The following is a 27,847-nucleotide window of genomic DNA, read 5'->3' on the forward strand; positions in this document are numbered from 1 at the left end:
GACTGGATAAATACTATGCAGTGCCGGTGTGTACTGATGTTTTTCCAATACCTAAAAGGTTTACAGAAATTATTACTAAGGAATGGGATAGACCAGGTGTGCCGTTCTCTCCCCCTCCTATTTTTAGAAAAATGTTTCCTATAGACACCACCACACGGGACTTATGGCAGACAGTCCCTAAGGTGGAGGGAGCAGTTTCTACTCTGGCAAAGCGTACTACTATCCCTGTCGAGGACATTTGTGCTTTTTCAGATCCAATGGATAAAAAATTAGAAGGTTACCTTAAGAAAATGTTTATTCAACAAGGTTTTATCTTACAGCCCCTTGCATGCATTGCTCCTGTCACTGCTGCTGCGGCGTTCTGGTTTGAGTCTCTGGAAGAGGCTTTACAGGTAGCGACTCCATTGGATGACATACTTGGCAAACTTAGAGCACTTAAGCTAGCCAATTCTTTTGTTTCTGATGCCATTGTTCATTTGACTAAACTAACGGCTAAGAATTCTGGTTTTGCTATACAGGCGCGCAGAGCGCTATGGCTTAAATCATGGTCAGCTGACGTGACTTCAAAATCTAAGCTGCTTAACATTCCCTTCAAGGGGCAGACCCTATTCGGGTCTGGTTTGAAGGAGATTATTGCTGATATCACTGGAGGAAAAGGTCATGCCCTTCCTCAGGACAGGTCCAAATCAAGGGCCAAACAGTCTAATTTTCGTGCCTTTCGAAACTTTAAGGCAGGTGCGGCATCAACTTCCTCTAATGCAAAACAAGAGGGAACTTTTGCTCAGTCCAAGACGGTCTGGAGGCCAAACCAGACCTGGAACAAAGGTAAGCAAGTCAAAAAGCCTGCTGCTGCCTCTAAGACAGCATGAAGAAACGGCCCCCTATCCGGTAACGGATCTAGTAGGGGGCAGACTTTCTCTCTTCGCCCAGGCGTGGTCAAGAGATGTTCAGGATCCCTGGGCGTTGGAAATTATATCCCAGGGATATCTTCTGGACTTCAAAGCTTCTCCCCCAAAAGGGAGATTTCACCTTTCACAATTATCTGCAAACCAGATAAAGAGAGAGGCGTTCTTACACTGTGTACGAGACCTCCTAGTTATGGGAGTGATCCATCCAGTCCCAAAGGAGGAACAGGGACAGGGTTTTTACTCAAATCTGTTTGTGGTTCCCAAAAAAGAGGGAACCTTCAGACCAATTTTGGATCTAAAGATCTTAAACAAATTCCTCAGAGTTCCATCATTCAAGATGGAAACTATTCGTACCATCCTACCTATGATCCAGGAGGGTCAATATATGACTACAGTGGATCTAAAGGATGCTTATCTTCACATTCTGATACACAAAGATCATCATCGGTTTCTCAGGTTGGCCTTTCTAGACAGGCATTACCAGTTTGTAGCTCTTCCCTTTGGATTAGCTACAGCCCCAAGAATCTTTACGAAGGTTCTAGGGTCGCTTCTGGCGGTCCAAAGGCCGCGGGGCATAGCAGTGGCCCCTTATTTAGACGACATCCTGATACAGGCGTCAAACTTCCAAATTGCCAAGTCTCATACAGACTTAGTACTGGCATTTCTGAGGTTGCATGGGTGGAAAGTGAACGAAGAAAAGAGTTCTCTATCCCCACTCACATGAGTTTCCTTCCTAGGGACTCTGATAGATTCTGTAGAAATGAAAATTTACCGGACGGAGTCCAGGTTATCAAAGCTTCTAAATTCCTGCCGGGTTCTTCATTCCATTCCGCGCCCTTCGGTGGCTCAGTGCATGGAAGTTATCGGCTTAATGGTAGCGGCAATGGACATAGTGCCGTTTGCACGCTTACATCTCAGACCGCTGCAACTATGCATGCTCAGTCAGTGGAACGGGGATTACACAGATTTGTCCCCTCTACTAAATCTGCATCAAGAGACCCGGTATTCTCTTCTCTGGTGGCTATCTCGGGTCCATCTGTCCAAAGGTATGACCTTTCGCAGGCCAGATTGGACAATTGTAACAACAGATGCCAGCCTTCTAGGTTGGGGTGCAGTCTGGAACTCCCTGAAGGCTCAGGGATCGTGGACTCAGGAGGAGACACTCCTTCCAATAAATATTCTGGAACTGAGAGCGATATTCAATGCTCTTCAGGCTTGGCCTCAGTTAGCAACTCTGAGGTACATCAGATTTCAGTCGGACAACATCACGACTGTGGCTTACATCAACCATCAAGGGGGAACAAGAAGTTCCCTGGCGATGTTAGAAGTTTCAAAAATAATTTGCTGGGCAGAGATTCACTCTTGCCACCTATCAGCTATCCATATCCCAGGTGTAGAGTACTGGGAGGCGGATTTTCTAAGTCGTCAGACTTTTCATCTGGGGGAGTGGGAACTCCATCCGGAGGTGTTTGCACAATTGATTAATCGTTGGGGCAAACCAGAACTGGATCTCATGGTGTCGCGCCAGAACGCCAAGCTTCCTTGTTACGGATCCAGGTCCAGGGATCCCAAGGCGACGCTGATAGATGTTCTAGCAGCGCCTTGGTCTTTCAACCTGGCTTATGTGTTTCCACCGTTTCCTCTGCTCCCTCGACTGATTGCCAAGGTCAAGCAGGAGAGAGCATCAGTGATTTTTATAGCGCCTGCGTGGCCACACAGGACCTGGTATGCAGATCTAGTGGAGATGTCATCCTTTCCACCATGGACTCTGCCTCTGAGACAGGACCTTCTACTTCAGGGTCCTTTCCACCATCCAAATCTAATTTCTCTGAGACTGACTGCATGGAGATTGAACGCTTGATTTTATCAAAGCGTGGCTTCTCAGAGTCAGTCATTGATACCTTAATACAGGCACGAAAGCCTGTCACCAGGAAAATTTATCATAAGATATCGCGTAAATATCTTTATTGGTGTGAATCCAAAGGTTACTCATGGAGTAAAGTCAGGATTCCCAGGATATTATCCTTTCTCCAAGAAGGTTTGGAAAAAGGATTGTAAGCTAGTTCCTTAAAGGGACAGATTTCTGCTCTGTCTATTCTTTTGCACAAGCGTCTGGCAGATGTTCCAGACGTTCAGGCATTTTGTCAGGCTTTAGTTAGAATCAAGCCTGTGTTTAAACCTGTTGCTCCGCCATGGAGCTTAAATTTGGTTCTTAAGGTTCTTCAAGGAGTTCCGTTTGAACCTCTTCATTCCATAGATATCAAACTTTTATCTTGGAAAGTTCTTTTTTGGTAGCTATTTCCTCGGCTCGCAGAGTCTCCGAGTTATCTGCCTTACAATGTGATTCTCCTTATCTGATTTTCCATTCGGATAAGGTAGTCCTACGTACCAAACCTGGGTTTTTACCTAAGGTGGTATCTAACAAGAATATCAATCAAGAGATTGTTGTTCCATCCTTGTGTCCTAATCCTTCTTCAAAGAAGGAACGTCTATTACACAATCTGGACGTGGTTCGTGCTTTAAAGTTTTACTTACAAGCTACTAAAGATTTTCGACAAACATCTGCCCTGTTTGTCGTTTACTCTGGACAGAGGAGATGTCAAAAAGCTTCGACAACCTCTCTCTCCTTTTGGCTTCGGAGCATAATACGCTTAGCCTATGAGACTGCTGGACAGCAGCCCCCTGAAAGGATTACAGCTCATTCTACTAGAGCTGTGGCTTCCTCCTGGGCCTTTAAAAATGAGGCCTCTGTTGAACAGATTTGCAAGGCTGCGACTTGGTCTTCGCTTCACACCTTTTCAAAATTTTACAAATCTGACACTTTTGCTTCTTCGGAGGCTGTTTTTGGGAGAAAGGTTCTACAGGCAGTGGTTCCTTCCGTTTAAGTTCCTGCCTTGTCCCTCCCATCATCCGTGTACTTTAGCTTTGGTATTGGTATCCCACAAGTAATGGATGATCCGTGGACTGGATACACTTAACAAGAGAAAACATAATTTATGCTTACCTGATAAATTTATTTCTCTTGTAGTGTATCCAGTCCACGGCCCGCCCTGTCCTTTTAAGGCAGGTTTAAATTTTAATTAAACTACAGTCACCACTGCACCCTATGGTTTCTCCTTTCTCGTCTTGTTTCGGTCGAATGACTGGATATGGCAGTGAGGGGAGGAGCTATATAGCAGCTCTACTGTGGGTGATCCTCTTGCAACTTCCTGTTGGGAAGGAGAATATCCCACAAGTAATGGATGATCCGTGGACTGGATACACTACAAGAGAAATAAATTTATCAGGTAAGCATAAATTATGTTTTTTATGGTTTCGCTCCTTTCTTATCACCCCACTTCTTGGCTATTCGTTAAACTGAATTGTGGGTGTGGTGAGGGGTGTATTTATAGGCATTTTGAGGTTTGGGAAACTTTGCCCCTCCTGGTAGGAATGTATATCCCATAAGTCACTAGCTCATGGACTCTTGCTAATATGAAAAAAAATGAATTTATCAGGTAAGTTCTTACATAAATTATGTTTTTTCATGTCTATCTCTCTTCTGGTGGCATCTGCTGCTGGGACGGGACGCTCCTTGGAGTCTGGTAATTTCTGGTCGGGAGCTGTCGTCGAGATTCTCGGCGCTACTTGGTGGGTTAAATCCTAAAATAGCTTAGGGTCAGCTTTGCTGCCTGGAGGCTAGTCATTGCGAGTTCTTGTTTCAGGTGGCTCGGTGTTCTCTTGGAGAGATCGTTGTTGGCTGCTGGGATAGTTATCCTGTCTCTGCTGTCTATGCTTGTCTTGCCTGACAGTTTTCGACTTGACTATGCTGCAACAGGGAACTTGCGGTTTTCTGGAGCACCTTATGTGGTATGGTGCTGTGTCAGGGATATGAGGGTGGCCCTTGGTTCATCTTCCTGACGTTTTTATCCTGAGAATGGCCTTTCTTTCTGGTCCTTGTCCTTCTATGGAGTTTGCCTCCCTGGGCGATGGTAATGTGGCAACCTTGGGTTGTTCAAAGTTTGTTTTGAGCCCATGTTGGTTGGTCCTTTGGATGTCTTTTGGGGTTCTCTATTCTCCCTCTCGGGGGTAGATGGAGGTTCTTGACCTTTAGTTTTGGGGTACTTTTGTGGGAGTCAGGAGCCGCAGGGCTGTCTCCTTGGAGGCATTGTGCTCAGCAGACTCTGGGTCTGAGTGGTCTCTAGCATGGCTTTGCAGATTATGTAACTGATGTGCAGTTACCTAGGCTTCCGGTCTTTTTCCATTGTCGTTTATAATTTTTTATAGGGAGTCGGGTTATTTCAGGCTGTGGTGCCTTGTAAAGTGCCGCCTTTTTATACCCTCCCTTTGTTTGCATTCAGTGTCCTCTAGCTTGGGTATTGTTTTCCCAAAAGTAAGGAATGCAGCTGTGGCCCCCTACCGTAAAGGAAGAAAAACATAAATTATGCTTACTTGATTATTTTCTTTTATTCTGACGGGAAGAGTCCACAGCTCCCGCCCGCGTTTTGTCTATGAGGCTGCAGTACATTTTTGTTCTTCTGGCACCTTTTTCACCCTGATATTTTTCCTACTGTTCCATGTTCCCTTGGCAGAATGACTGGGGGATGAGGGAAGTGGGGGAGGTATTTGAAGCCTTTGGCTGGGGTTTCTTTGCCTCCTCCTGGTGGCCAGGTTCAAAATTCCCAAAAGTAATGAATACAGCTGTGGACTCTTCCCGTCAGAAGAAAAGAAAATTATCAGGTAAGCATAATTTATGTTTTTGATACACTTTTAAAATCACTTCTATTTTCAAATGTGCTTTGTTTTCTTGGTAGCCTTTGTTGGAAAGGAATACGCACATATCCTAAACTAGTAGGAGCTAGCTGGTTATTGGTGTCTGCATACATTTGCCTCTTGTGATTGGCTAACTAGATGTGTTCAGCTATCTACCAGTAGTGTAATGATGTTCCTTCAGCAAAGGATAAAAAGAGAATGAAGAACATTTGTTAATAAAAGTAAATTTGAAAGTTGTTAAAAAATTGTATGTTCTATTCGAATTATGTAATAAAAATGTGGGGGTTCCTGTCCCTTTAAGATGGCTAATTTCATTTGTCATGCAGTCTTTGCCATAATCAAAATTAATGTCAAGAATATGTCCATTGTGGTTTTATTATGAGAATTTTATGGCTTAAATCTTGGTCAGCTGATACGGTTTCAAAGAATAGGCTATTATCAGTCCCTTTTGAATGAAAGATGTTTTTTGGATCGGAAATGGATTTGATTATAAAAACTGTCACTGGGAGAAAAGGGGCTAAAATGTCTAAGGTGGAAACTTGTTTCCATCTGGAACAGCAGATAGAGCTCAGTTCTCCAGTCAAACTATTTTTCTCATGGTGGAGGGAAAATCACTATTTGACCCTTGGAGCTTATTTTCTTTGGCCTATCTGGATGCAAGTTTGATGAGTTGGGGTGCTGTTTGGGAGTTCTTGAGGGCACAGGGAGTATGGTCCCCTCAGCAGGCGAGGTTACCTATCAACATCCTAGAACTTTGTGCTTTTCTTCTGTCCCTTCAATCTTGGCCCCTTCTCAAACAGGAAAAATTAATTTGATTCAAGTTAGGCAAACGTCACTGCCGTTGCGTACGTTAATTTGTCAGGGAGGAACTGAAATTCCCTTAGCTATGCGAGAGGTATCTCTCATTCTGTCCTTGGCAGAGGAAAACCTATGCACCCTATCAGCCATTCACATTCCCGACATGAACAATTGGTAAGCAAATTACCTAAGTCGTTAGTCTGTCTGTCTAGGGGAATGGTCTCTTCATCAGGATCAGTTCGATCGATTAGTCCTGAAGTCTATCAAAAATAGATCTAATGGCCTCCATATTTCCAGTTTATTGCTCCAGGTCAAGAGATTCAAGAGCTCACATGATAGATGCTCTAGTCTGTCCTTGAAACTTTCATCTGAGCCTTAAAATGTTATCTTCAGGCTACTAAAAACTTTAGACAGGCTTCTAGCTTATTTGTCCACTTTTCAGGTCCCAGAAAGGGTCAAAAGGCTAACGTGGTGGCCTTGGCATCATGGCTGAAGCAGACTATTTCTAAGGCTTACTTGGTTGCAGAAAAACTGCCTCCAAAAAGAGTAACTTCTCATTCTACTATATCTGTATCTACTACTTGGGCCTTAAAAAATGACACCTTGGCACAAATTTGTAAGGCAGCAACTTGGTCCTCTCTCCTTACCTTTCCTGAATTTTACCATTTTGATATTCATGCTTCTTCTGAAGCTGCTTTTGGCAGGAAAGTCCTTCAGGCCGCATTGTCCTGCAAATAGGAACTACCATCATTTTGTCCCACTTGTCCTTAACATGGACTCTCAGCTTGGGTATTGTATCCCACATGCTATAGACACCTATTATGGACTTTCATCATCTTACGAAGGAAAACAGTTTTTTCTTCTTAAAAGGGAAGAGTCCACAGCTGCATTCATTACTTTTGGGAAATACAGAACCTGGCCACCAGGAGGAGGCAAAGACACCCCAGCCAAAAGCTTAAATACCTCCCCCACTTCCCCCAGCCATTCTTCGCCTTTCGTCACAGGAGGTTGGCAGAGGTGTCAGAAGTTTGAGATAGTCTCTCATGGAGGGTAGTACTCTTCGCAATGGGACTGGAGTTTTAAGTAATTCTGTCAGCCTCTCAGTGAGAGCATGGATGAAAGTTAGAGTCCGGAAATGCAGGGAGAGTTTTCCTGCAAACCCATCCCGACTCATATTAACAGCTCCATGGTAATCAGCGTTGACGAGTTTCGCTGCCTACCTTTCTTCACTCAAGTCCATGTCAGAAACGAGGCTACTATTTGTCACACTTGAAGGGCCGTGTTCCTGTTCCACAGCGTAGATTCTGGTAAGAGCTTTTCATTTTATTTCGATATGTGAATGTAATGTTAACGAAACAAGGTAGGGTCTCAGTGGGACTCCTTTTATCTTAATAAGGAATCATGTGTTAATATCTCCTGAGGGGGGTTATTGAACAGGGGGGACTTTTAATCATGTTTGTTATATGGTTCTATCTGCAAATGTGTAGCTATATTTAGGCTCACAGCCTTTACGGAACATAACGGCCTTCTTTTAATGACGCAATCTTTCCAGATTGCGCGCCCTTTTCTCTTGCAAGGTGTATCCAGTCCACGGATTCATCCTTTACTTGTGGGATATTCTCATTCCCTACAGGAAGTGGCAAAGAGAGCACACAGCAAAGCTGTCCATATAGCTCCCCCTCTAGCTCCACCCCCAGTCATTCTCTTTGCCGGCTCTAAGCACTAGGGTCTCTCTACGGGAGGGTAAAGTGAATGTGGTGTTAGAATTTTTAACCGGGTGTTGGCTTTAGGCTGCTCCGGTTTGGGCATTAAGGGGTTAATCGTTTTGAAACTTGTGGTGCAATCTTATTAAGGCTTTAGGTACATACTGTGAAAATTTCAGGAGAATTGCTGCATTTTTCACTGTTTTGTAAAATTCTGTGCTCTTTTTATTTCTTAAAGGCACAGTAACGTTTTTTTCAAATTGTGTTTTTTATTTGATTAAAGTGATTTCCAAGCCTGCTTATATATATTACTAGTCTATTAAACATGTCTGACACTAAGGAAAATCCTTGTTCAATGTGTTTAGAAGCCATGGTGGAACCCCCTCTCAGAATGTGTCCCACTTGTACTGATATGTCTATACACTTTAAATATCATATTGTTGCACTTAAGAATGTGGCCCAAGATGATTCTCAGACTGAAGGTAACGAGGGTAGCCCGTCTGCCTCTCCCCAAGTGTCACAACCAGTTACGCCTGCGCAAGCGACGCCTAGTACCTCTAGTGCGTCTAACACTTTTACATTACAAGACTTAGCGGCAGTCATGGATAATTCTCTTACAGCCTTCTTATCTAAACTGCCCGTGTTACCTGCAAAGCGTGATAGCTCTGTTTTAAGAACAGATTATGAGCATTCTGACGCTTTGGTAGCTGTATCCGATATACCCTCACAACAGTCTGAAGTGGGAGCGAGAGATTTGATGTCTGAGGGAGAAGTCTCTGATTCAGGAAGGGTCCCTCCTTAGACAGATTCAGATACATTGGCTTTTAAATTTAAACTAGAACACCTCCGCATTTTGCTTAGGGAGGTATTAGCTACTATGGATGACTGCGACCCTTTGGTGATCCCAGAGAAATTGTGTAAAATGGACAAGTACCTAGAGGTCCCGGTTTACACGGATACGTTTCCGGTCCCTGAGAGGATTGCGGATATCTTTACTAGGGAGTGGGATAGACCAGGTGTTCCCTTTGCTCCCTCTCCTGTTTTTAAGAAAATATTCCCCATACCTGAACCTGTGCTGGACTTGTGGCAGACGGTCCCTAAGGTGGAGGGGGCTATTTCTACACTTGCTAAACGCACAACCATACCAATTGAAGACAGTTGTGCTTTTAAAGACCCTATGGATAAGAAGTTAGAGGGTTTACTTAAGAAAATTTTTGTTCAACAAGGTTTTCTTCTCCAACCTATTGCCTACATTAATCCTGTAACTACTGCAGCTGCTTTCTGGTTTGAGGCGCTGGAAGACTCACTCCAGACGGAGACCTCATATGAGGAAATTATGGATAGAATTAAGGCTCTAAAGCTAGCTAATTCTTTTATCACTGACGCCGCTTTTCAAATAGCTAAGTTAGCGGCGAAAAATTCAGGTTTCGCCATTTTGGCGCGCAGGGCGCTATGGCTAAAGTCCTGGTCGGCCGATGTGTCGTCTAAATCCAAGCTTTTGAACATTCCTTTCAAAGGAAAGACCCTCTTCGGGCCTGAATTGAAAGAGATTATTTCCAATATCACCGGGGGAAAAGGCCATGCTCTCCCTCAGGACAAGCCCTTTAAGACAAAGAACAAAGCTAATTTTCGTTCCTTTCCCAATTTCAGGAACGGCCCCACTTCATCCTCTCCGGCTGCAAAGCAAGAGGGTAACGCTTCACAGCCCAAGGCAACCTGGAAACCTTACCAGGGCTGGAATAAGGGTAAACAGGCCAAAAAGCCTGCAGCTGCCACCAAGACAGCATGAAGGGGTAGCCCCCGATCCGGGACCGGATCTAGTAGGGGGCAGACTCTCTCTCTCTTCGCGCAGGCCTGGGCAAGAGATGTACACGATCCTTGGGCTTTAGAGATTGTAGCCCAGGGATACCTTCTAGAATTCAAGGACTCTCCTCCAAGGGGAAGGTTACACATTTCTCGTCTGTCTACAGATCAGACAAAGAAAGAGGCATTTTTACGCTGTGTAGAAGATCTACTTACAATGGGAGTAATCCACCCAGTTCCAATTGCAGAACAAGGACTGGGGTTTTACTCAAACCTGTTTGTGGTTCCCAAAAAAGAAGGAACTTTCAGACCAATCCTGGATCTCAAAATTCTAAACAAATTCCTCAGAGTCCCATCATTCAAGATGTAGACCATTCGGACAATCTTACCAATGATCCAGGAGGGTCAATATATGACTATCGTGGATCTAAAGGATGCGTATCTGCACATTCCTATCCACAAAGATCATCACCAGTTTCTCAGGTTCGCTTTTCTGGACAAGCTTTATCAGTTTGTGGCTCTTCCTTTCGGGTTGGCCACTGCTCCCAGAATTTTCACAAAGGTGCTAGGGTCCCTCCTGGCGGTTCTAAGACTGCGGGGCATAGCAGTGGCGCCTTACTTAGACGACATCTTAATTCAGGCGTCGACTTTCCAAAGAACCAAGTCTCACACGGAGATCGTATTGGCCTTTCTGAGGTCTCACGGGTGGAAGGTGAACGTAAAAAAGAGTTCTCTCTCCCCCCTCACACGAGTTCCATTCCTAGGAACCCTGATAGACTCGGTAGAAATGAAAATATTTCTGACGGAGGTCAGAAAGTTAAAACTGTTAACTACTTGCTGAGCTCTTCATTCCATTCCTCGGCCATCTGTAGCTCAGTGCATGGAGACAATCGGACTAATGGTAGCGGCAATGGACATAGTCCCTTTTGCTCGGATACACCTCAGACCACTGCAACTATGCATGCTCAAACAGTGGAATGGGGATTATGCAGATTTGTCTCCTCAAATTCAGTTGGACCAGGAGACCAGAGATTCTCTTCTCTGGTGGTTGTCTCAGGATCACCTGTCTCAGGGAATATGTTTCCGCAGACCAGAGTGGATCATTGTAACGACCGACGCCAGTCTGTTAGGCTGGGGTGCGGTCTGGGACTCCCTGAAAGCTCAGGGCTTATGGTCTCGGGAAGAAGCTCTTCTCCCGATAAACATTCTGGAACTGAGGGCGATATTCAACGCTCTTCAGGCATGGCCTCAACTAGCTGCGGCCAAATTCATCAGATTTCAGTCGGACAACATTACGACTGTAGCTTACGTCAATCATCAGGGGGGGAACAAAGAGTTCCCTAGCAATGACGGAAGTAACCAAAATAATCAGATGGGCGGAGGATCACTCCTGCCATCTCTCAGCAATTCACATCCCAGGAGTAGACAACTGGGAGGCGGATTTTCTAAGTCGTCAGGCTTTTCACCCGGGGGAGTGGGAACACCACCCGGAGGTATTTGCCCAGCTGACTCAGCTTTGGGGCACTCCAGAGTTGGATCTGATGGCGTCCCGTCAGAACACCAAACTTCCTCTCTACGGGTCCAGGTCCCGGGATCCCAAGGCGGTATTGATAGATGCTCTAGCAGCGCCTTGGTCCTTCAATCTGGCTTATGTTTTTCCACCGTTTCCTCTCCTCCCGCGTCTGGTTGCCAGAATCAAGCAGGAGAAGGCTTCGGTGATTCTGATAGCGCCTGCGTGGCCACGCAGGACTTGGTATGCAGACCTAGTGGACATGTCATCTGTCCCACCATGGACATTACCAATGAGGCAGGATCTTCTGACTCAGGGTCCGTTCAAGCATCCAAATTTAGTTTCTCTACGTCTGACTGCTTGGAGATTGAACGCTTAATTCTATCAAAGCGGGGGTTCTCTGAGTCAGTTATAGATACTCTGATTCAGGCTAGAAAGCCTGTCACCAGGAAAATCTACCATAAGATATGGCAGAAATATCTTTGTTGGTGTGAATCCAAGGGTTACTCATGGAGTAAGATTAGGATTCCCAGGATATTGTCTTTTCTCCAAGAAGGATTGTCAGCTAGTTCCTTAAAAGGACACATATCTGCTTTGTCTATCCTGTTACACAAGCGTCTGGCAGAGGTACCAGACGTTCAAGCGTTTGCTCAGGCTTTAGTCATACTCAAGCCTGTCTATAAACCTGTGGCTCCGCCATGGAGTTTGAATCTAGTTCTTTCAGTTCTTCAAGGGGTTCCGTTTGAACCTTTACATTCCATAGACATTAAGTTGTTATCTTGGAAAGTTTTGTTTTTGATAGCTATCTCTTCTGCTAGAAGAGTTTCAGAATTATCTGCCTTACAGTGTGATTCACCTTACCTGGTGTTCCACGCAGATAAGGTAGTTTTGCGTACCAAGCCTGGTTTTCTTCCTAAAGTTGTTTCTAACAAGAATATTAACCAGGAAATAGTTGTTCCTTCTCTGTGTCCTAATCCATCTTCGAAAAAGGAACGTCTATTACACAATCTTGATGTAGTTCGTGCTTTAAAGTTCTATTTACAAGCAAATAAGGATTTCAGACAAACATCATCTTTGTTTGTTATCTATTCTGGTAAGAGGAGAGGTCAGAAAGCGACTGCTACCTCTCTTTCCTTTTGGCTGAAAAGCATCATCCGTTTGGCATATGAGACTGCTGGCCAGCAGCCTCCTGAAAGAATTACTGCTCATTCTACCAGAGCAGTGGCTTCCACATGGGCTTTCAAAAATGAGGCTTCTGTTGAACAGATTTGTAAGGCAGCGACTTGGTCTTCACTGCATACTTTTGGCAAATTTTATAAATTCGATACTTTTGCTTCTTCAGAGACTATTTTTGGGAGAAAGGTTTTGCAAGCAGTGGTGCCTTCCGTTTAAGGTACCTGTCTTGTTCCCTCCCTTCATCCGTGTCCTAAAGCTTTGGTATTGGTATCCCACAAGTAAAGGATGAATCCGTGGGCTGGATACACCTTGCAAGAGAAAACAGAATGTATGCTTACCTGATAAATTACTTTCTCTTGCGGTGTATCCAGTCCACGGCCCGCCCTGGCATTTAAGTCAGGTAAAAAATTTTTGTTTAAACTACAGTCACTACTGCACCCTATGGGTTCTCCTTTTTCTTCCTAACCTTTGGTCGAATGACTGGGGGGTGGAGCTAGAGGGGGAGCTATATGGACAGCTTTGCTGTGTGCTTTCTTTGCCACTTCCTGTAGGGAATGAGAATATCCCACAAGTAAAGGATGAATCCGTGGACTGGATACACCGCAAGAGAAAGTAATTTATCAGGTAAGCATAAATTCTGTTTTTGTGACTGGCATGGTGCACCTTGTGACGGGTGCGGTTACGTAGTTTCTCACTTCCATATGCTGACTGTGTGCGGTCGAGAGAGCCTTGCTCGTGGGTTGTCTGGGTCACAGGAGGTGGTGAGTGCCCCAGCCATTGGGGGTGTTAAAGGGTGCCAGTTAGTTTTTTGTCATTTTTGTAATCCCAAGATTATGGAGGATTCTCATATATGCACAACATGGATGCCTCCGATACGGAGGATGTGTCTTGTGATGAATATGAAATGGCCCGGGTAATCAATGCCCATCAGTTATGTTCTGATTGCCATTCTAGAGTACTCTCTTCTCCTGAAGCAGGGAGCTTAGAGTGCGTTGAGCCATCAGCCTCCGAGGTTTCCATGACCCGCAAAGCGAGTGTCCCAGTCCACTTTCTGGCTATGCAAGCAGGTGTCCCTATGGCCTTTACTCCTCCGGAGGGTGGCTTCCAGAGGTTACGACACAGTTCTGCATGGCCATTTCTATGGCGCTGAATCATTTATATCTCCCAAGTGAAGTATTTCTAAGATACTGTCCGTGTTCCGTTAGCCAGGCCACGTCGAGCGTGGGGTCACCCGATTCAGTTCAGCGTTCTAGGGAAGCATTGGCCCCTGAGGCTTCAGGGGCCCCTATCTCGGAGCCAGGGTCTTCAGTTGATCCGGCGAGGGATGATTTTGCCTTCCGTTATAGGCTGACTTGCCTGCGTGTTCTTTTAAGACATGTTTTGGCAATGTTGGAGGATCCCAGTCCTAGCGGGCTGAGGGATCCAATGCCTTAGAAGCTGGATGGCAAAATGGATAGAACGTTTGGGGATGAAGCCAATCTCCTTAACGTCGTCATTTTTCTTTTGCTTTATGTTTTTTGGTTCCAGTTCTGAGCTTGGGTGAATGGGGCTTTAATCGACTGGTTCCGTTGTCGTCCTCATTCACCTTGGGCGTTCACCCGATGGGTGCTGCCTTCATTTTATTTTTGATCCGGATTGATGTGTTTAATTTGTTTTTTCTTAAGCTCATGTCTGTTAGATTTTCGTTTTTATGAACGTTCTTCTCTGGAACCGATACTTGCCACTTAGGTTGCACGGGCACTTTCTCAGAAGTTGCACACTTATTGAATAATAGAATTATGTTTTTCTAGTTCATTTATCGATCCTTCAGGACTAATTTTCTTGGACCTTGGGTAGTTCTAGAGTGTCCTTATACCAGGCAGGTACTGGTCGGATACTTATTCGTCTGTTACCAAGGTTCATGTCAATCTCGTGGTGCTGATTAATCCTGCTGGATTTTGAATGTCTCTTGGTCTATTCTATGGACTCCGGTCTCGGATCCTACCAAAGTATGAGGCCTGTTGTTTAAATACAACCCCTCCAAACGGAGGGTTATGAATGCTAATCAAGATTGGCTGTTCAGACATCTCGCCCGGGAATGCGGATCTTTTTTTGCAGACGACATCATGGTTCTTCAGGTCCCCGGGGATTCAGAACCGTTATTCCATTCTTGGAGTGGGAGATGTGTGTGACCTATGTGGTCTGGTGTGCCGTGTGATTAATAATTTGCATTTTCACTCGAGGTCTTCCGGACGCTGACTCTTTAGACTATCAACAAATACCATATGGTAATAAAAAAAAAAAATCCAAGGCAATGTGGCTGAATATAAATGTGTTAAGAGAAATTAGGAAAAAATGTAGGGCATTTAAATTATTCAAAGAAAATAGTACAGACTCAAAATTCCATATTTATAAGGAATGTAACAAAGCCTGCAAAAAAGCAATCAAATTAGCCAAAATTGAAAATGAAAAATTAATTGCAAAGGATTCTAAATCTAACCCTAAAAGGTTCTTTAAGTAAATGAATAGCAAAAAATATAAGAAAGACAATATAGGTACATTAAAATGCGCGGAGGGTAGCATGATTAACAGTGGCAGGGAGAAGGCTGAGATACTAAACCAGTTTTTTTCTTCAGTATACACAAGAGAGGAACCATTGGATGATACTTTGGAAAAAAATAGAACATGCCAGCCCATACCATTAACTGGGTTATGTATAGAGGATATCAGGAACAAATTGGATAATATTAAGGTAAATAAAACTCCAGGCCCAGATGGAATACACCCAAGGGTGTTAAGGGAATTTAGCACTGTTATAGACAAACCTCTACTCTTAATTTTTCAAGACTCATTATCCTCAGGCATGGTACCCAAGGATTGGTGTAAAGCTGATGTGGTACCACTCTTAAAAAAAATAGAAGTAGGGATGATCCAGGAAGCTATAGACCAGTTAGTCTGACATCAATAGTGGGAAAGATATTTTAAGGGATTATAAGGGATTATATTGATGAGCATATTCGTGTAAACAAGATTATGAGTTCTAATCAGCATAGTTTTATGAGAAATAGATCATGTCAAACTAATCTAATTAGATTCTATGAGGAAGTAAGTAAAATATAGATAAAGTGGAATCAGTTGATGTGATATACTTAGATTTTTCAAAGGCGTTTGATACAGTGCCACATGAGATTAATTAATAAAATTAAGGGACTGGGAATAGCTGAAAATGTTATCTTATGGATAAATAACTGGATAAAAGATAGTAGTAGTAAATGGATCATACTCAGATTGGACAAAGGTAATCAGTGGAGTCCCCCATGGATCAGTACTGGGCTCTATTCTTTTTAATATTTTAATAAATGACTTGGAGCAAGGATGAAATAGCAACATCTCTATTTTTGCAGATGATACTAAGTTAAGTAAGGTCATTAGGTCAGCGCAGGATGAACTTTCGTTACAAAGGGACCTGCAAAAATTAGAAGTATGAGCAGGTAAATGGAAAATGATATTTAATATGGGAAAATGCAAGGTTCTACATTTTGGAAGTAAAAATAAGCAGGCAAAGTATTATTTAAATGGGACAAAAAACTAATAAGGGGATTGGAGAATTTAACCTATGAGGAGAGACTAGCCAAACTGGGTCTGTTTTCTTTAGAAAAAAGGCGCTTAAGAGGTGGCATGATTACTTTATATAAATATATTCAAGGCCCATATACAGAGATGGCAGAAGCTTTGTTTATTCCAAGAAAATTGTTTGTGACCAGAGGTCACAATTTAAGGTTGGAGGAAAGGAGATTTAATCTCCTGCAACGGAAACGTTTTTTCACTGTAAGAGCAATAAAATTGTGGAACTCATTACCAAATGAGGTAGTGAATGCCAATACCTTACATTTAAAAATGGTTTGGATACGTTTCTGTCTATAAACAAAATTCATGGATATGATTGCTAGTATTAAATGGGTCACCTTTTAGTGGGATTATTTAAGCTTAACTGGAGCTTTTTGTATATATTTTAGATTTTTATAGGTTGAACTCGATGGACTTCGGTCTTTTTACAACCTCATCTACTATGTTAAGCATTTTCTTGCGGTAACAGAGTTTCCTTTCTTCCTGCCTTGGGAAGTTAGGAGATATAGCTCAGTGGTAGAGCATTGGACTACAGATCAAGAGGTCCCTGGTTCAGATCCAGGTGTCCCCTTTAATGGATTATATGGTTGGGATGTGCGGGCATATTCCTTCTCTGCTCAGAGTTGTGTTACTCTAAGAGTTGGTGTGCAGGGGTTCCCTGCCTCTGTGGGGAGCTTCGAAGCTCCAGCTGTTGCCTGCTTAAAGAAGATTTTGGAAGATAGATCCTTCTAGGATCTCTGGCTGTTGTCTCTTTTATTACCCTTGCTCTGACCATGGTCTCGACGTTCGGGTGTATTTCCGTCCTCGTTGCAACTCTAGCCTTGGGGCTTGTCAGTGAAGGGGCGAGGTCGGTTACTGAGAGCCGCCCTTTTGGGGTCAAGCAGTTGACCTTTTATCCTCGTTGCTCCATTGGGGGCTTCGTGGGCGGTGCCTTAATTTCGGATGGCGATCAGGGTACAGGGTTCTCATTTGCCTATGGTTGTTGGTTGCTCCCTTGCCTGTGTGTTTAGCACGTATTAACGCTTTCCTATGAGATTTCTGTGCGATCCAAGTGCCCTGGGTGCTGAATCTTAGACCGTTAATGAAGTCCTTTGTGACTCTTGAGTTTGACTCTTATTGCTAGATCGCCTAGTCTACGGACCTTAGAGGTACGTTCCTCCTTGTAGGAGGCAGCTTAGGGTTCCTCTTGAAGTTGGATCTTTGTTTGGTCCTTTTTTCGAGGACCCTGACACTATATGTTTGTGGTCCAGCGGGCCTCTCTACATAGAGGCTGGAGCTCTGTGAAAGATGCCTCGTTTTGTGGCTTAGGCTTTAGGTCCTTCTGACGGTTCCCTACTGGTCTTCTGGTGCATTTACGCTGTTCCTGTAGACTCCAGGTATCCTCACCTGGGTTGGCGAAATGGCAAAGGGGTCTTGCCTCTATGGTAGGGTAGGTTTCCGTCATTTATTCCCTTCTCTTCTAGAGCGGGGGTAGGTTTCTCCGGGTTCGGAGTTACCTTAGTATCTGGAGTGACCTGTGGGTCTTGCCTTGTAACGGTCTTTTCTCTTCTTGCGTTTCAGAATCCTGGAAGAGGAATTGCAATGTAGTGACTGATTCCTCCGTTCCTGCAGTGGGAGTATGAGAGTTTAATCCCTATGGGGCTCCTGCTATTGGTTGGATTCTGATATATGGAGGGCCTTCTTCCTTTGGGAAGTGTTCCCTGTTTTTAGAGAAGACAGCCGTGTAGGGGGTTTCGTACCCGAGCACAATGTCTATCCTGACTCATGGTAGCATACCGTTTGTAATGGTCAGCGGTCTAACCGGGGGCTTTGTTCCTTCGTTGACCCTTCCTTTCCCTTCCGGAAGTCTGGGATTCTTGTCTTTGGTCTTGACTAGCTTTTGGGCTGGGACCATTATCCTAGTGGGAAGATTGGGGGACAGTTACTCTAGGCAGGGTTGACCGTTTATTCTAGAGTCGGTTTTCTCCTTTGTGGGAGGTCTTGGATGTCCTCCTCTTTTCCACTGACATTCGGTGCTGGGAGGGGCGCTCCTTGGAGCCCAAAATTCTGAGGACTGTGAGCCCTTGGAAGGTTTGCAGTTGAACCCATCTACAGCTATTGCACTTGGAGGGTGTAACCAGCTACGGCTAATTGTACTTTGACTGGGTGTTAGCAAGCTTTGAAACGCCTTCGGTGTTTGGGTTTAGCAACAGTGAATCGGCTTTCTACCTGGAAGCTGGCATTGGGAGTTCCTGTTCAGATGGTGGGTGTTCTTTTTGGAGAACTCTTTACTAGCTGCTGGGATAGTTATCCTATTTCTGCTGTCTCCACTGTCTAGCTTGCAGATCTAGATCTGATATGAGGCATCAGGGAACTCATGGTTTTCCTGGAATACCTTTGAGTATGGTTCAGGGTCAGGGATATGAGGGTGTTCCTCGAGTCCTTTTTGGTACATGTTTCCCTGTGTATGGATCTTTTTCCTCGGGTCCTTGGGTTTCTAGGGAGTTCGTCTCCCTGGGTATTGCTATTGTACGACAACCATGGATTGTTCTATGTTCTGCAGAGTGGAAAGATCCTTTGGATTTCTCTTGAGATTCTGTTCCCCTTTTTGGGGGCAGATAGCGGTCCTTGTCTTGGCTGGGTACCTTCATGGGAGTCGTGATCAGCGGGGCTGACTCCTCGGAGGTTGTTTGGGCTTGACGGACTCTGTGACTAAGTGGTTTAGTTTGGCTTTGCCAGTGGTGTAACTAATGTGCAGTTAACTGGGCTTCGGGTTTTCACCCGTGTCGTCTATACTTTTTAGGGTGTTGAGTAATCAGGCTGTGGTGCCTTTCGAAGGGGCCGCATTTTGTACCCATCAGTTGTTTGCGTTCAGTGTCCTCTTGCTTGGGTATTCTTTTCCCAAAAGTAATGAATGCAGCTGTGGACTCTTCCCTTTTAAGAAGAAAAACATAAATTATGCTTCACTGATAATTTCATTTTCTTCTGAAGGGAAGAGTCCACAGCTCCCGCCCGTGTTTTTATTTATGAGTCGGCTGTAATTTTTTGTGCTTTTGGCAACTTTTTTCACCTTGATATTTCTCCTACTGTTCCTTGTTCCCTCGGCAGAATGACTGGGGCATGAGGGAAGTGGGGGAGGTATTTAAGCTTTTGGCTGGGGTGTCTTTGCCTCCTCCTGGTGGCCAGGTTCTGTATTTCCCAAAAGTAATGAATGCAGCTGTGGACTTTTCCCTTCAGAAGAAAATGAAATTATCAGGTAAGCATAATTTATGTTTTTGCTATATGGGCGACAGTTCTTATTTGCGCCTCTTAACCCTGCTTTCTGTCTTTCCTACCTTTTCTTTCTCCTCCTCTGCTCAGCTATATATAAACTGAGTGGGGAGAGAAGGTTGGAGGGATTAAAGCCGTGAGGGTTCTTGACGACCTCCTCCTTGTGGCAGGAAATATATCCCATATTCTATGAACACCTATGGACTCATTCTGAAAAAAAAGTAATTTATTGGTAAGCATAGATTCTGTTTTTCCTTTAGGATTATCTTTGTGATCAGTGTGGATCAAAGTAATTGCCAATTCACCTGTTTTTAATAAACAAGAGAAAATTTTTATAATTATTCTTAAAGGGACAGTCTAGTCAAAATTAAACTATCATGATTCAGGCAGGGCATGCAATTTTAAACAACATTCCAATTTACTTATCTTATCAAATTAGCTTTGTTCTCTTGGTATTCTTTGTTGAAAGCTAAACCTAGGTAGGCTTATATGCTAATTTCGAAACCATTGAAGGCCGCCACTTTATGTTTGCCATATAGATAATATTGTGCTCACTCCCATGAAGTTATTTGAGTCTACACTGAATAGCTAAAATGCATGTCTGTCAAAAGAACTGAGATAAGGGGGAAGTCTGCAGAGGCTTAGATACAAGCTAATAACAGATGTAAAAAAGGATATTAATACAACAGTGTTGGTTATGGAAACCTGAATGGGCAATAAAAGGGATTATCTATCTATCTTTTTTTTTTTTAACAATAAACATTTTCAAGTAGACTGTCCCTTTAACTCTGCTGAATTATAATCCTGTTTCTTTTTCCCTACAGCCCGAATGGGAAAGCTTTTCGGTCTAAAGTTGAACTTATAGCATACTTCCAAAAGGTAGGAGATACCTCCCTTGATCCTAATGATTTTGACTTCACTGTAACTGGCAGAGGGAGCCCATCACGACGGGAACAGAAACAGCCGAAAAAACCCAAAGCTTCAAATCCTGTTGGCACAGGAAGGGGACGTGGAAGACCAAAGGGAAGTGTAAAAACCAAGCTAGCAATCAAGTCAGAGGGAGTACAAGTAAAGAGAGTGATAGAAAAAAGTCCAGGAAAGCTCCTAGTTAAAATGCCTTTTTCTGGTGATAAAGAAGGATCAGATGCCACCACTTCTGAGCAGGTGCTGGTTATCAAGCGTCCAGGCCGAAAACGAAAATTGGATACGGACCCACATGCAGCCCCCAAGAAACGGGGTCGTAAACCAAGCAGTGCCACTGTGGCTGCAGCAGCAGCAGCTGAAGCAGCAAAGAAAAAAGCAATCAAAGAGTCTTCCTTCAAGCCTATCCTAGAGACAGTGTTACCAATAAAGAAACGCAAGACCCGGGAGTCTCTTAATGTAGACATTAAGGATACGATAAATCCAGACTATTCTTCCGCTGCAGTAGAGAAAGCAAACAAAGGACAGAAACAAGGGAAAAGTCCTGAAACTGTAAGTATAGAGAGCAGCCCAAAAGCTAGAAGCAGCATCCCAAAAAAGGAGCAGCAGCACCATCATCACCATCACCACCACCACCATCATCATTCGGAATTTAAGTCACCCACAACTAATCCAGAGCCAGAGACTTCAAAGGACAGCAAAAGCACCCTGGAGCCACAGGATTTGAGTGTCAAAATTGTCAAAGATGAGAAGATTCCAGAAAGTGATGGCTGCGTCCAGGAACCAACCAAGACTCAGCCTGGAGATAAATGTAAAAACAGAGGAGAAAGTGATAGGAAAGACATTGTTACTTCCTCTGTACCGAGGCCGACCAGGGAAGAAACTGTGGACACCAGAACACCGGTGACAGAGAGAGTTAGCTGACTTTAACGGATTAACAAAAAAAACAGTTAAGAATAATAAAGGCAGCTGTTGTCTCTTCTCCTTGTGGATAGGGCTCTGACAAAGCTTCCCTATATATGAAGTTAAAAAAAAAAAAGTATATTTTTTCCTCCTGTTGCTTGGAGTTTCGTAGCTTCGGGGCTGGGAATAAATGTTGAATGTGGATCTTTTTAATACCGACGAGCACAGTCAGGGGTGAAGACTTCTAACAGAGCCAGAAGCAGCTTTGCACTTTTTTTATACTAAATAGGCTCCTTTCCACATGACTTACTCTGCATCATACTAATGACCAAGATGGACTGTTTTCACAACTTCTTAGTTATGGCAATATTTGCTTCCCTTCTAGTGCCATTACAGATAAAGTTTAGCTCAGCTGCAAATTAGCTTGAGTCCCATAGTTAAACAAAAAAAAAAATCAAAGGGTTTGATTTCTTGTCAATCATTGTATTGCCAAAAATTGTGTGTTTTATGAACCAAACTAGGATAGAAGAAATCTTTTATTTAAAATTGGTCATCTAGATTACTAATCACAGAGCCTGACCTTGGACAGTTTTGCTCTTCTCCACTTATCTATTAGTTTACCATAACAGGCAGTGTGTTATCTATAAAAAAATCAAATCATGTACATATTATTGTTATTTGTATTAGGTGCACACAATTATTCTCAATTGAGGGATAAATAGGCTATCAATCTGACTTAAAGGGACACTGAAACCAATTTTTTTTCTTTTGTGATTCAGATAGAGCATGCCATTTTAAACAACTTTCTAATTTACTCCTATTATCAATTTTTCTTTGTTCAATTGCTATCTTTATTTGAAAAAGAAGGCATCTAAGCTTTTTTTTTTTTGGTTCAGAGTCTGGACAGCACATTTTTATTGGTGGATTAATTTTTCCACCAATCTGCAAGAACAACCCAGGTTGTTCACCAAAAATGGGCCAGCATCTAAACTTACTTTCTTGCTTTTCAAATAAAGATACCAAGAGAATGAAGAAACTTTGATAATAGGAGTAAATTAGAAAGTTCCTTAAAATTTCATGCTCTATCTGAATCACGAAAGAAAAATTGTGGTTCAGTGTCCCTTTAAGTATTTAATCAAAACATATTTTACTGAAGGTAATGGATTTATGTTTTTTCCCCATGCTGCTCAGAGGTAGTCAAAGAGAGCTCTTATGGAACAGCTTGTGCTGTCTGTATTGTTGGAATTGAATGCAATAACTTGGAAAGATTATTAAACAAAGAATATAGATGTAAGTAAGACATACAGATTACATGTACTTCCTCTAGTGCCAGTACAAAAACAATATATATATATAAACGTCAAACATACATGTATGAGGGAAATAGATATGACATGTTCTTCCAGGTCATTTACACTCTGTAGCTTTCTGAAACTAATAATCACCATTGCACTATTTTTATTTATTTTTATTATGATTATTATTTTTTTACTTCTCCATATAAGTCAGAAAAGTGGTGCAGGTAATAATGTAGAAAGCGTCTGGCTTTTTATCTTTTTAAAAATCTTATTTTGCAAGATTGAAGTAAGTCAGATACATATTTAAGTGATTGTCTGCATTGGTTTGAATGCAGTCGATCTATTGAAGCTGCGAAACTCTAGGTGTACCCAGTTTTGTGCATTATTATTTTTTTTTTGCAGTTTGATAAGGACTTCCGGTTCAGAGAGTTTTCTGTTTGCTTTAGTATAGGATCTAATATTACAGCTCCAAATATACAACAACCAACAGTAGCACTTGCTTATGTGACACCTGGCAGTTCTGCAGCAATTCTTGTTAGGCCCTGTGTCCATATTAACTGAATGTAAGTTTTGTGTTAGCCTTTTAAAGGTGTTATATGGCAGACTTTCTCATTATTTTTTATCAGATAACTATTAATGAAGACGCTGTGGGTTTGCATATTTTTACATTTAAAACATGCAGAACTCCTACAAATTGTTGCACTTGTATTTATATGTATAGTTATATGTATTTGCACATATACATTACTTTACAGATCATATATGTATAGGATATAAGATAAAGTCGTGTAATGTCCACTATGTTTTCTTCATGCTCATTCCAAAGCATTTTTTATATAATAATAAAATTAAAAATACTCATATCCACATGCATTTTATAAATTATAGGGATTGAAAACTGAAAAAAAAATGTTAATTTTATGTTGGATATTTTTTCTTTCTCTTTGCACTTTGAAAATAATGTTAACGGTACAGAATTCTCTGGAAGTCCTTATTAACCTGCTGTTTTTAAAGAAACAAAAAAAAAATTTCAGAAAATCTTTGTTTACAGAGATCAATTCTGCACATCTCATATGCTGAAAAAAATGACATCTGCCCTTTATACGCTGGAATACTTATGTCCATATGCATTCATTTGCAGTTTCCAGAAAAAGACACAATAGGGCCAATTTATCACCGACCGAATAGGGCCGTATATACCTTGGAAACAGGAATTAAGAAGCAGCTGCTCCTTAACTCGTACACCTCCTCTGAGGCGGCAGACATCAATCCGCCCAATCTCATACGATCGGGTTGATTGACACCCCCTGCTGGGAATCTGTAGGGGGCGGCATTGCACAAGCAGTTCACCAGAACTGCTTGTGCAATGATAAATCCTGACAGCGTATGCTGTCGGCATTTATCAATGTCTGGCGGACATGATTCGCTACAGTGGATCATGTCTGCCAGACACTTGATAAATCGGCCCCAATTTATGTGGCAGATAATGATTCCCACAGACCCTTACACACATTTTTTTTTCTATTAAGTTTGCACTTTAGGTTACTTTTAACCAATGTTAGGAATTTATTTTAATAAAAACATTGTTGACTACTTATTTGGATAACATAATATTTGTTTTAAATTTCCCATCTAGTAAACATTGCTTAATATACAGAATTAAAAGCAAAATCAAAGTTGCATTGTGTAGAAAATCAACAAAATGAATTGAGCATTTTCTAGCAGCTTACAACCAGCATGATTAGTGACTTAAAGGGACATTAAACTCTAAATTAAATTGTCCATAAATTGTTTAAAGGAAGATGGAAGTCAGAATTACACATACATAATTCAGATTCAGAGAGAGGCTCAGGACGTGCATGTATTTTGAGCACTATAAGTAAGCAGTGTTAGCAACAATGTTTGTGAAAACGTTATACATACAGTGCCCAGCATAAATGCACACTCCTGAACCTACTGAAGTATGGTCTCATAGAATGGAACTACTTTTATTTTACAAATGATATCAAGAAACGAGGAAAATGTGATCAGGGAAGTACAAGTACTCTGTCACTTTAATCTTGCATAGATAAAACAGAAATGCAGTTTGCAGTCATTATGTATGTTGCAGTTTTTCTGACACATATATATACACACACACATATAAATGAATTAATTTGTGTGTGTTTAAGTGTTAATGTAATGCCCCTTTAAAGATTTTTCTTTGTCTGGTCCTAGAATCTGCTGCATTGAGAGATTTGGACATATTCTTGACATTTACAGGTTACTACACTGAATCAAGTGTGGAAGATGTGTACATAATATGACGTTAGTGCCCAATAAACATATGCTGCCATACTTTTGGGAAATACAATTGCTCTGTAAATGAGATTTTCCATGCCATGTGTGTTCTTCTAAAACATGAGATGTGCACTTATACAATGCAGTCATCGGGTGCCTTTTGTTGTGGCACTTATATAGCATGATTCAAATCCGTGGTAGTAACCAAGTAATAGAGAAGCAAAGGAAAATTGTATCCGAATAAGAATAGGACTATTTTACATCTGTCAAGTAGGGAAACAAGGTTAATGTTGATAGGAGAAAAATGACTGATTTTTTTTTTGTCGTTTTGATTTTGTTGTTTGATGTGCAATTTAGTCTTTGCATTTTCTTCCTTTAGTTATTCATTTTCTGCAGTCTTCAATGTGTTCATTATCATATCCCATTCTTAATACCTTTACGTCATTGATGCGAATGATTTGTTCACACAACAAAATACTGCAGAAATAAATTAATCATATAAGTCTGATATACGTTCTCTATATGGCAGGATTTTTCTATGAAGAATAGCAAAATAATGCAGAGTATGTTCATTTCACTATTGCATTCTAGCTAAAAACAGAAGCCATTTGAAAGGGCATTATATCTGTGAAAGACTAGACCAGCAAATTGTGATCACAAAATTGTACATTAAAAGGAAATCTATTACCTTTTAACTAGCTTCCTGGAAGGTAACTATTTATAACAGTCCGAGTGAATTACAATATTTCCTGACATTTAATCTTTCAACCAGTCGTCTAGCCTTCTTGCTAACTGTTGCACTAAAAATGAATGAGTCCCTTTATTTTAAAATAGTAGTTCTCAAATTATCTGTGATGTTTATTTTTAAATTTGCAGCACAAGGTCAGCATATTGATAAAGTCACACTCCATAATGTATTGCCTTTTATTGTGTCAGACCAATAAGAATTAACTGAATTAAGTTTTCAATCTCCTAGAAATGAAATTATGTAGGCCAGGGCTCAACAAATCCAGGAGCTAGGCTCCTAGAATTTTACCCCTGGCTCCTAACTTTTTTGATTATTCTCCCTAGGTATATATACAAATAACACTGTCTGGCTCATAAAAGTATATCTGGCTCCTAAATATTCTTACTGGCTCCTACATATTAAACAGATTTGTCGACCCCTGATCTAGGCAATTTATTTTTTATATATTGTAAAATAGGAAATTAAATTACCCCTTTGATAATTAAAAGGTTCATTGATACACCTTCATTTCATTATATATGACTGTTTTTCTTCTGTAAATCTTGTTTTATTAAAACCTTAAACGATAGCACTTATTCATTTTTATAATTATCACAAAAACCTTAATCAATAGTCACTTTTTCATTTTTATAATTATCATAAACCAGCTTAAAATAAATCTCCCTATTTTTTAATTATGCATTTCTGATCAGTTAAGTTTATTAATGTGCCTGCCCTTTACTGTAACTCTATTTTCATTGTAACGTTTTTGCAACAAGTAGGTCATTATTTATCAGCAAAACTTTATTTGTAATATTGTGCTTTCTAGATTATTATTTTTTTCCATAGCAGCTGACACTCAAGATTTCACCTTGTTTATTGTTTTGCTTGTGTGTGTGTTTTGTTTCACCTCCTACTTGGTTTTATCTACCATTTAAAGTGCAATATACTGTGGGGCCTCCTTATTGGAACAATCGGTATGAAAATGTACTTTGATTAATTGCACTTTTAAATGTAATGGATTTGGATAGATAACTATAATTTAGTCATGTTTATAAAACAGTAAATGAAGTAAATTGATAAGTCTTTTCTACCAGTTTTATGCCTTATCACAATGATAGTTCCATAAGAAAAGCATTTAAATAACAATGCAAAATGTTAATTTTGCAATATGTCTTTAGTGACCGAATATATTTGTTTATTGATGTTTGATATTTTTGTCTAGTTCTTAATACAAGATATACCATTTTATTCTTATGTATGTGAAAAATAATGAATGACTTAAAGAAAAGTGTGTAATTTATCTGGAATAGGATTAGGCATCTGTGTCTGCTTTTGTTTGGTTATAACACACAGGAACCCTTATTAATGATGATGTGTGTATGTTTTTTTTTTTACATTCTGGCTTTGATACAAGGACTGTAGCATAGCCGTAGATAACAGTGTGGCATCATCATCCAAACCACCAAATAGGTACCTGACAATATTGCTTACTCATTACCATTTATGCAGTAAAATCAGTCAGTCGTGTGTATCTTCTGCTCATCATATAATATAGGTCATATATTTTTGGAAAAGAGGTTATCAAATGTATTTGGCTGAGATAAAAACAATAAGTAATCAGCAACGTATAGCTGTTGTGGTCTCTGATGAAGCGCATGCGCAAAACGCGTCAGGCAATAGGGAGCACCTTACGGATCATTACAGGCTCTGCTCCAATAAACTTTTGGATTTACTACCTTTGGGACTCATTGCTTCATTTTTCCTCACCATATTGTGAATGATAGCCCGACAAGGAAAGTATAGCCAAAGTCCATTGTAATTGAAGTTTGCTAGTGTTGTGTTGCAAACAGATTTATAAATTAAGATGTTTTCCTTGTGTACTGTAACTTTAAATTTAGCACAATATTTGCTGTCCTTGTGTTGTTTTACAGATACATGTAAGTCATATTTTAAATAAACAAACAATCAAACGGTACTTAGAACGAAGAAAACAAAGTTATTCAGTTTACTTTTCATATAATATATTTTCAAAAATTGTAGCTTCCCATCTCATGACTAGTTGCATGGTAATATACTTTTCAAAAGGAAGTCATATTTCAATATTCTATCAGAATCTTGTGTTATTATTTTGCCTTTCACTCGTGGCTGAAAATTCTTTTCAACTGAGGCAAAAAACTAAATATCAAGCATTTCTTTTTTGTTAATTGATT

At 41.3% G+C, this 27,847-nt stretch overlaps 1 protein-coding gene and 1 non-coding gene across 3 annotated transcripts in view; both read left to right on the plus strand.

Annotated features, from left to right (window-relative positions):
• The window catches only part of MECP2 (methyl-CpG binding protein 2), a 248,039-nt gene extending 220,427 nt beyond the window's left edge, over positions 1 to 27,612 (plus strand). For both annotated transcript variants that reach the window (XM_053695643.1, XM_053695644.1), the window contains exon 3: positions 20,330 to 27,612. In XM_053695643.1, coding sequence (XP_053551618.1) covers positions 20,330 to 21,350 — 1,021 coding nt within the window. In that variant the 3' untranslated portion in view covers positions 21,351 to 27,612. The remainder of the gene's footprint in view (positions 1 to 20,329) is intronic.
• TRNAC-ACA (transfer RNA cysteine (anticodon ACA)) lies at positions 16,756 to 16,827 on the plus strand. The gene has a single exon. It is a non-coding gene; the product is annotated as a tRNA-Cys (tRNA).
• Positions 27,613 to 27,847: the final 235 nt, after the last annotated feature.

This window comes from Bombina bombina, chromosome 12 (assembly GCF_027579735.1).
Source record: "Bombina bombina isolate aBomBom1 chromosome 12, aBomBom1.pri, whole genome shotgun sequence".
Lineage (NCBI taxonomy): Eukaryota > Metazoa > Chordata > Amphibia > Anura > Bombinatoridae > Bombina > Bombina bombina.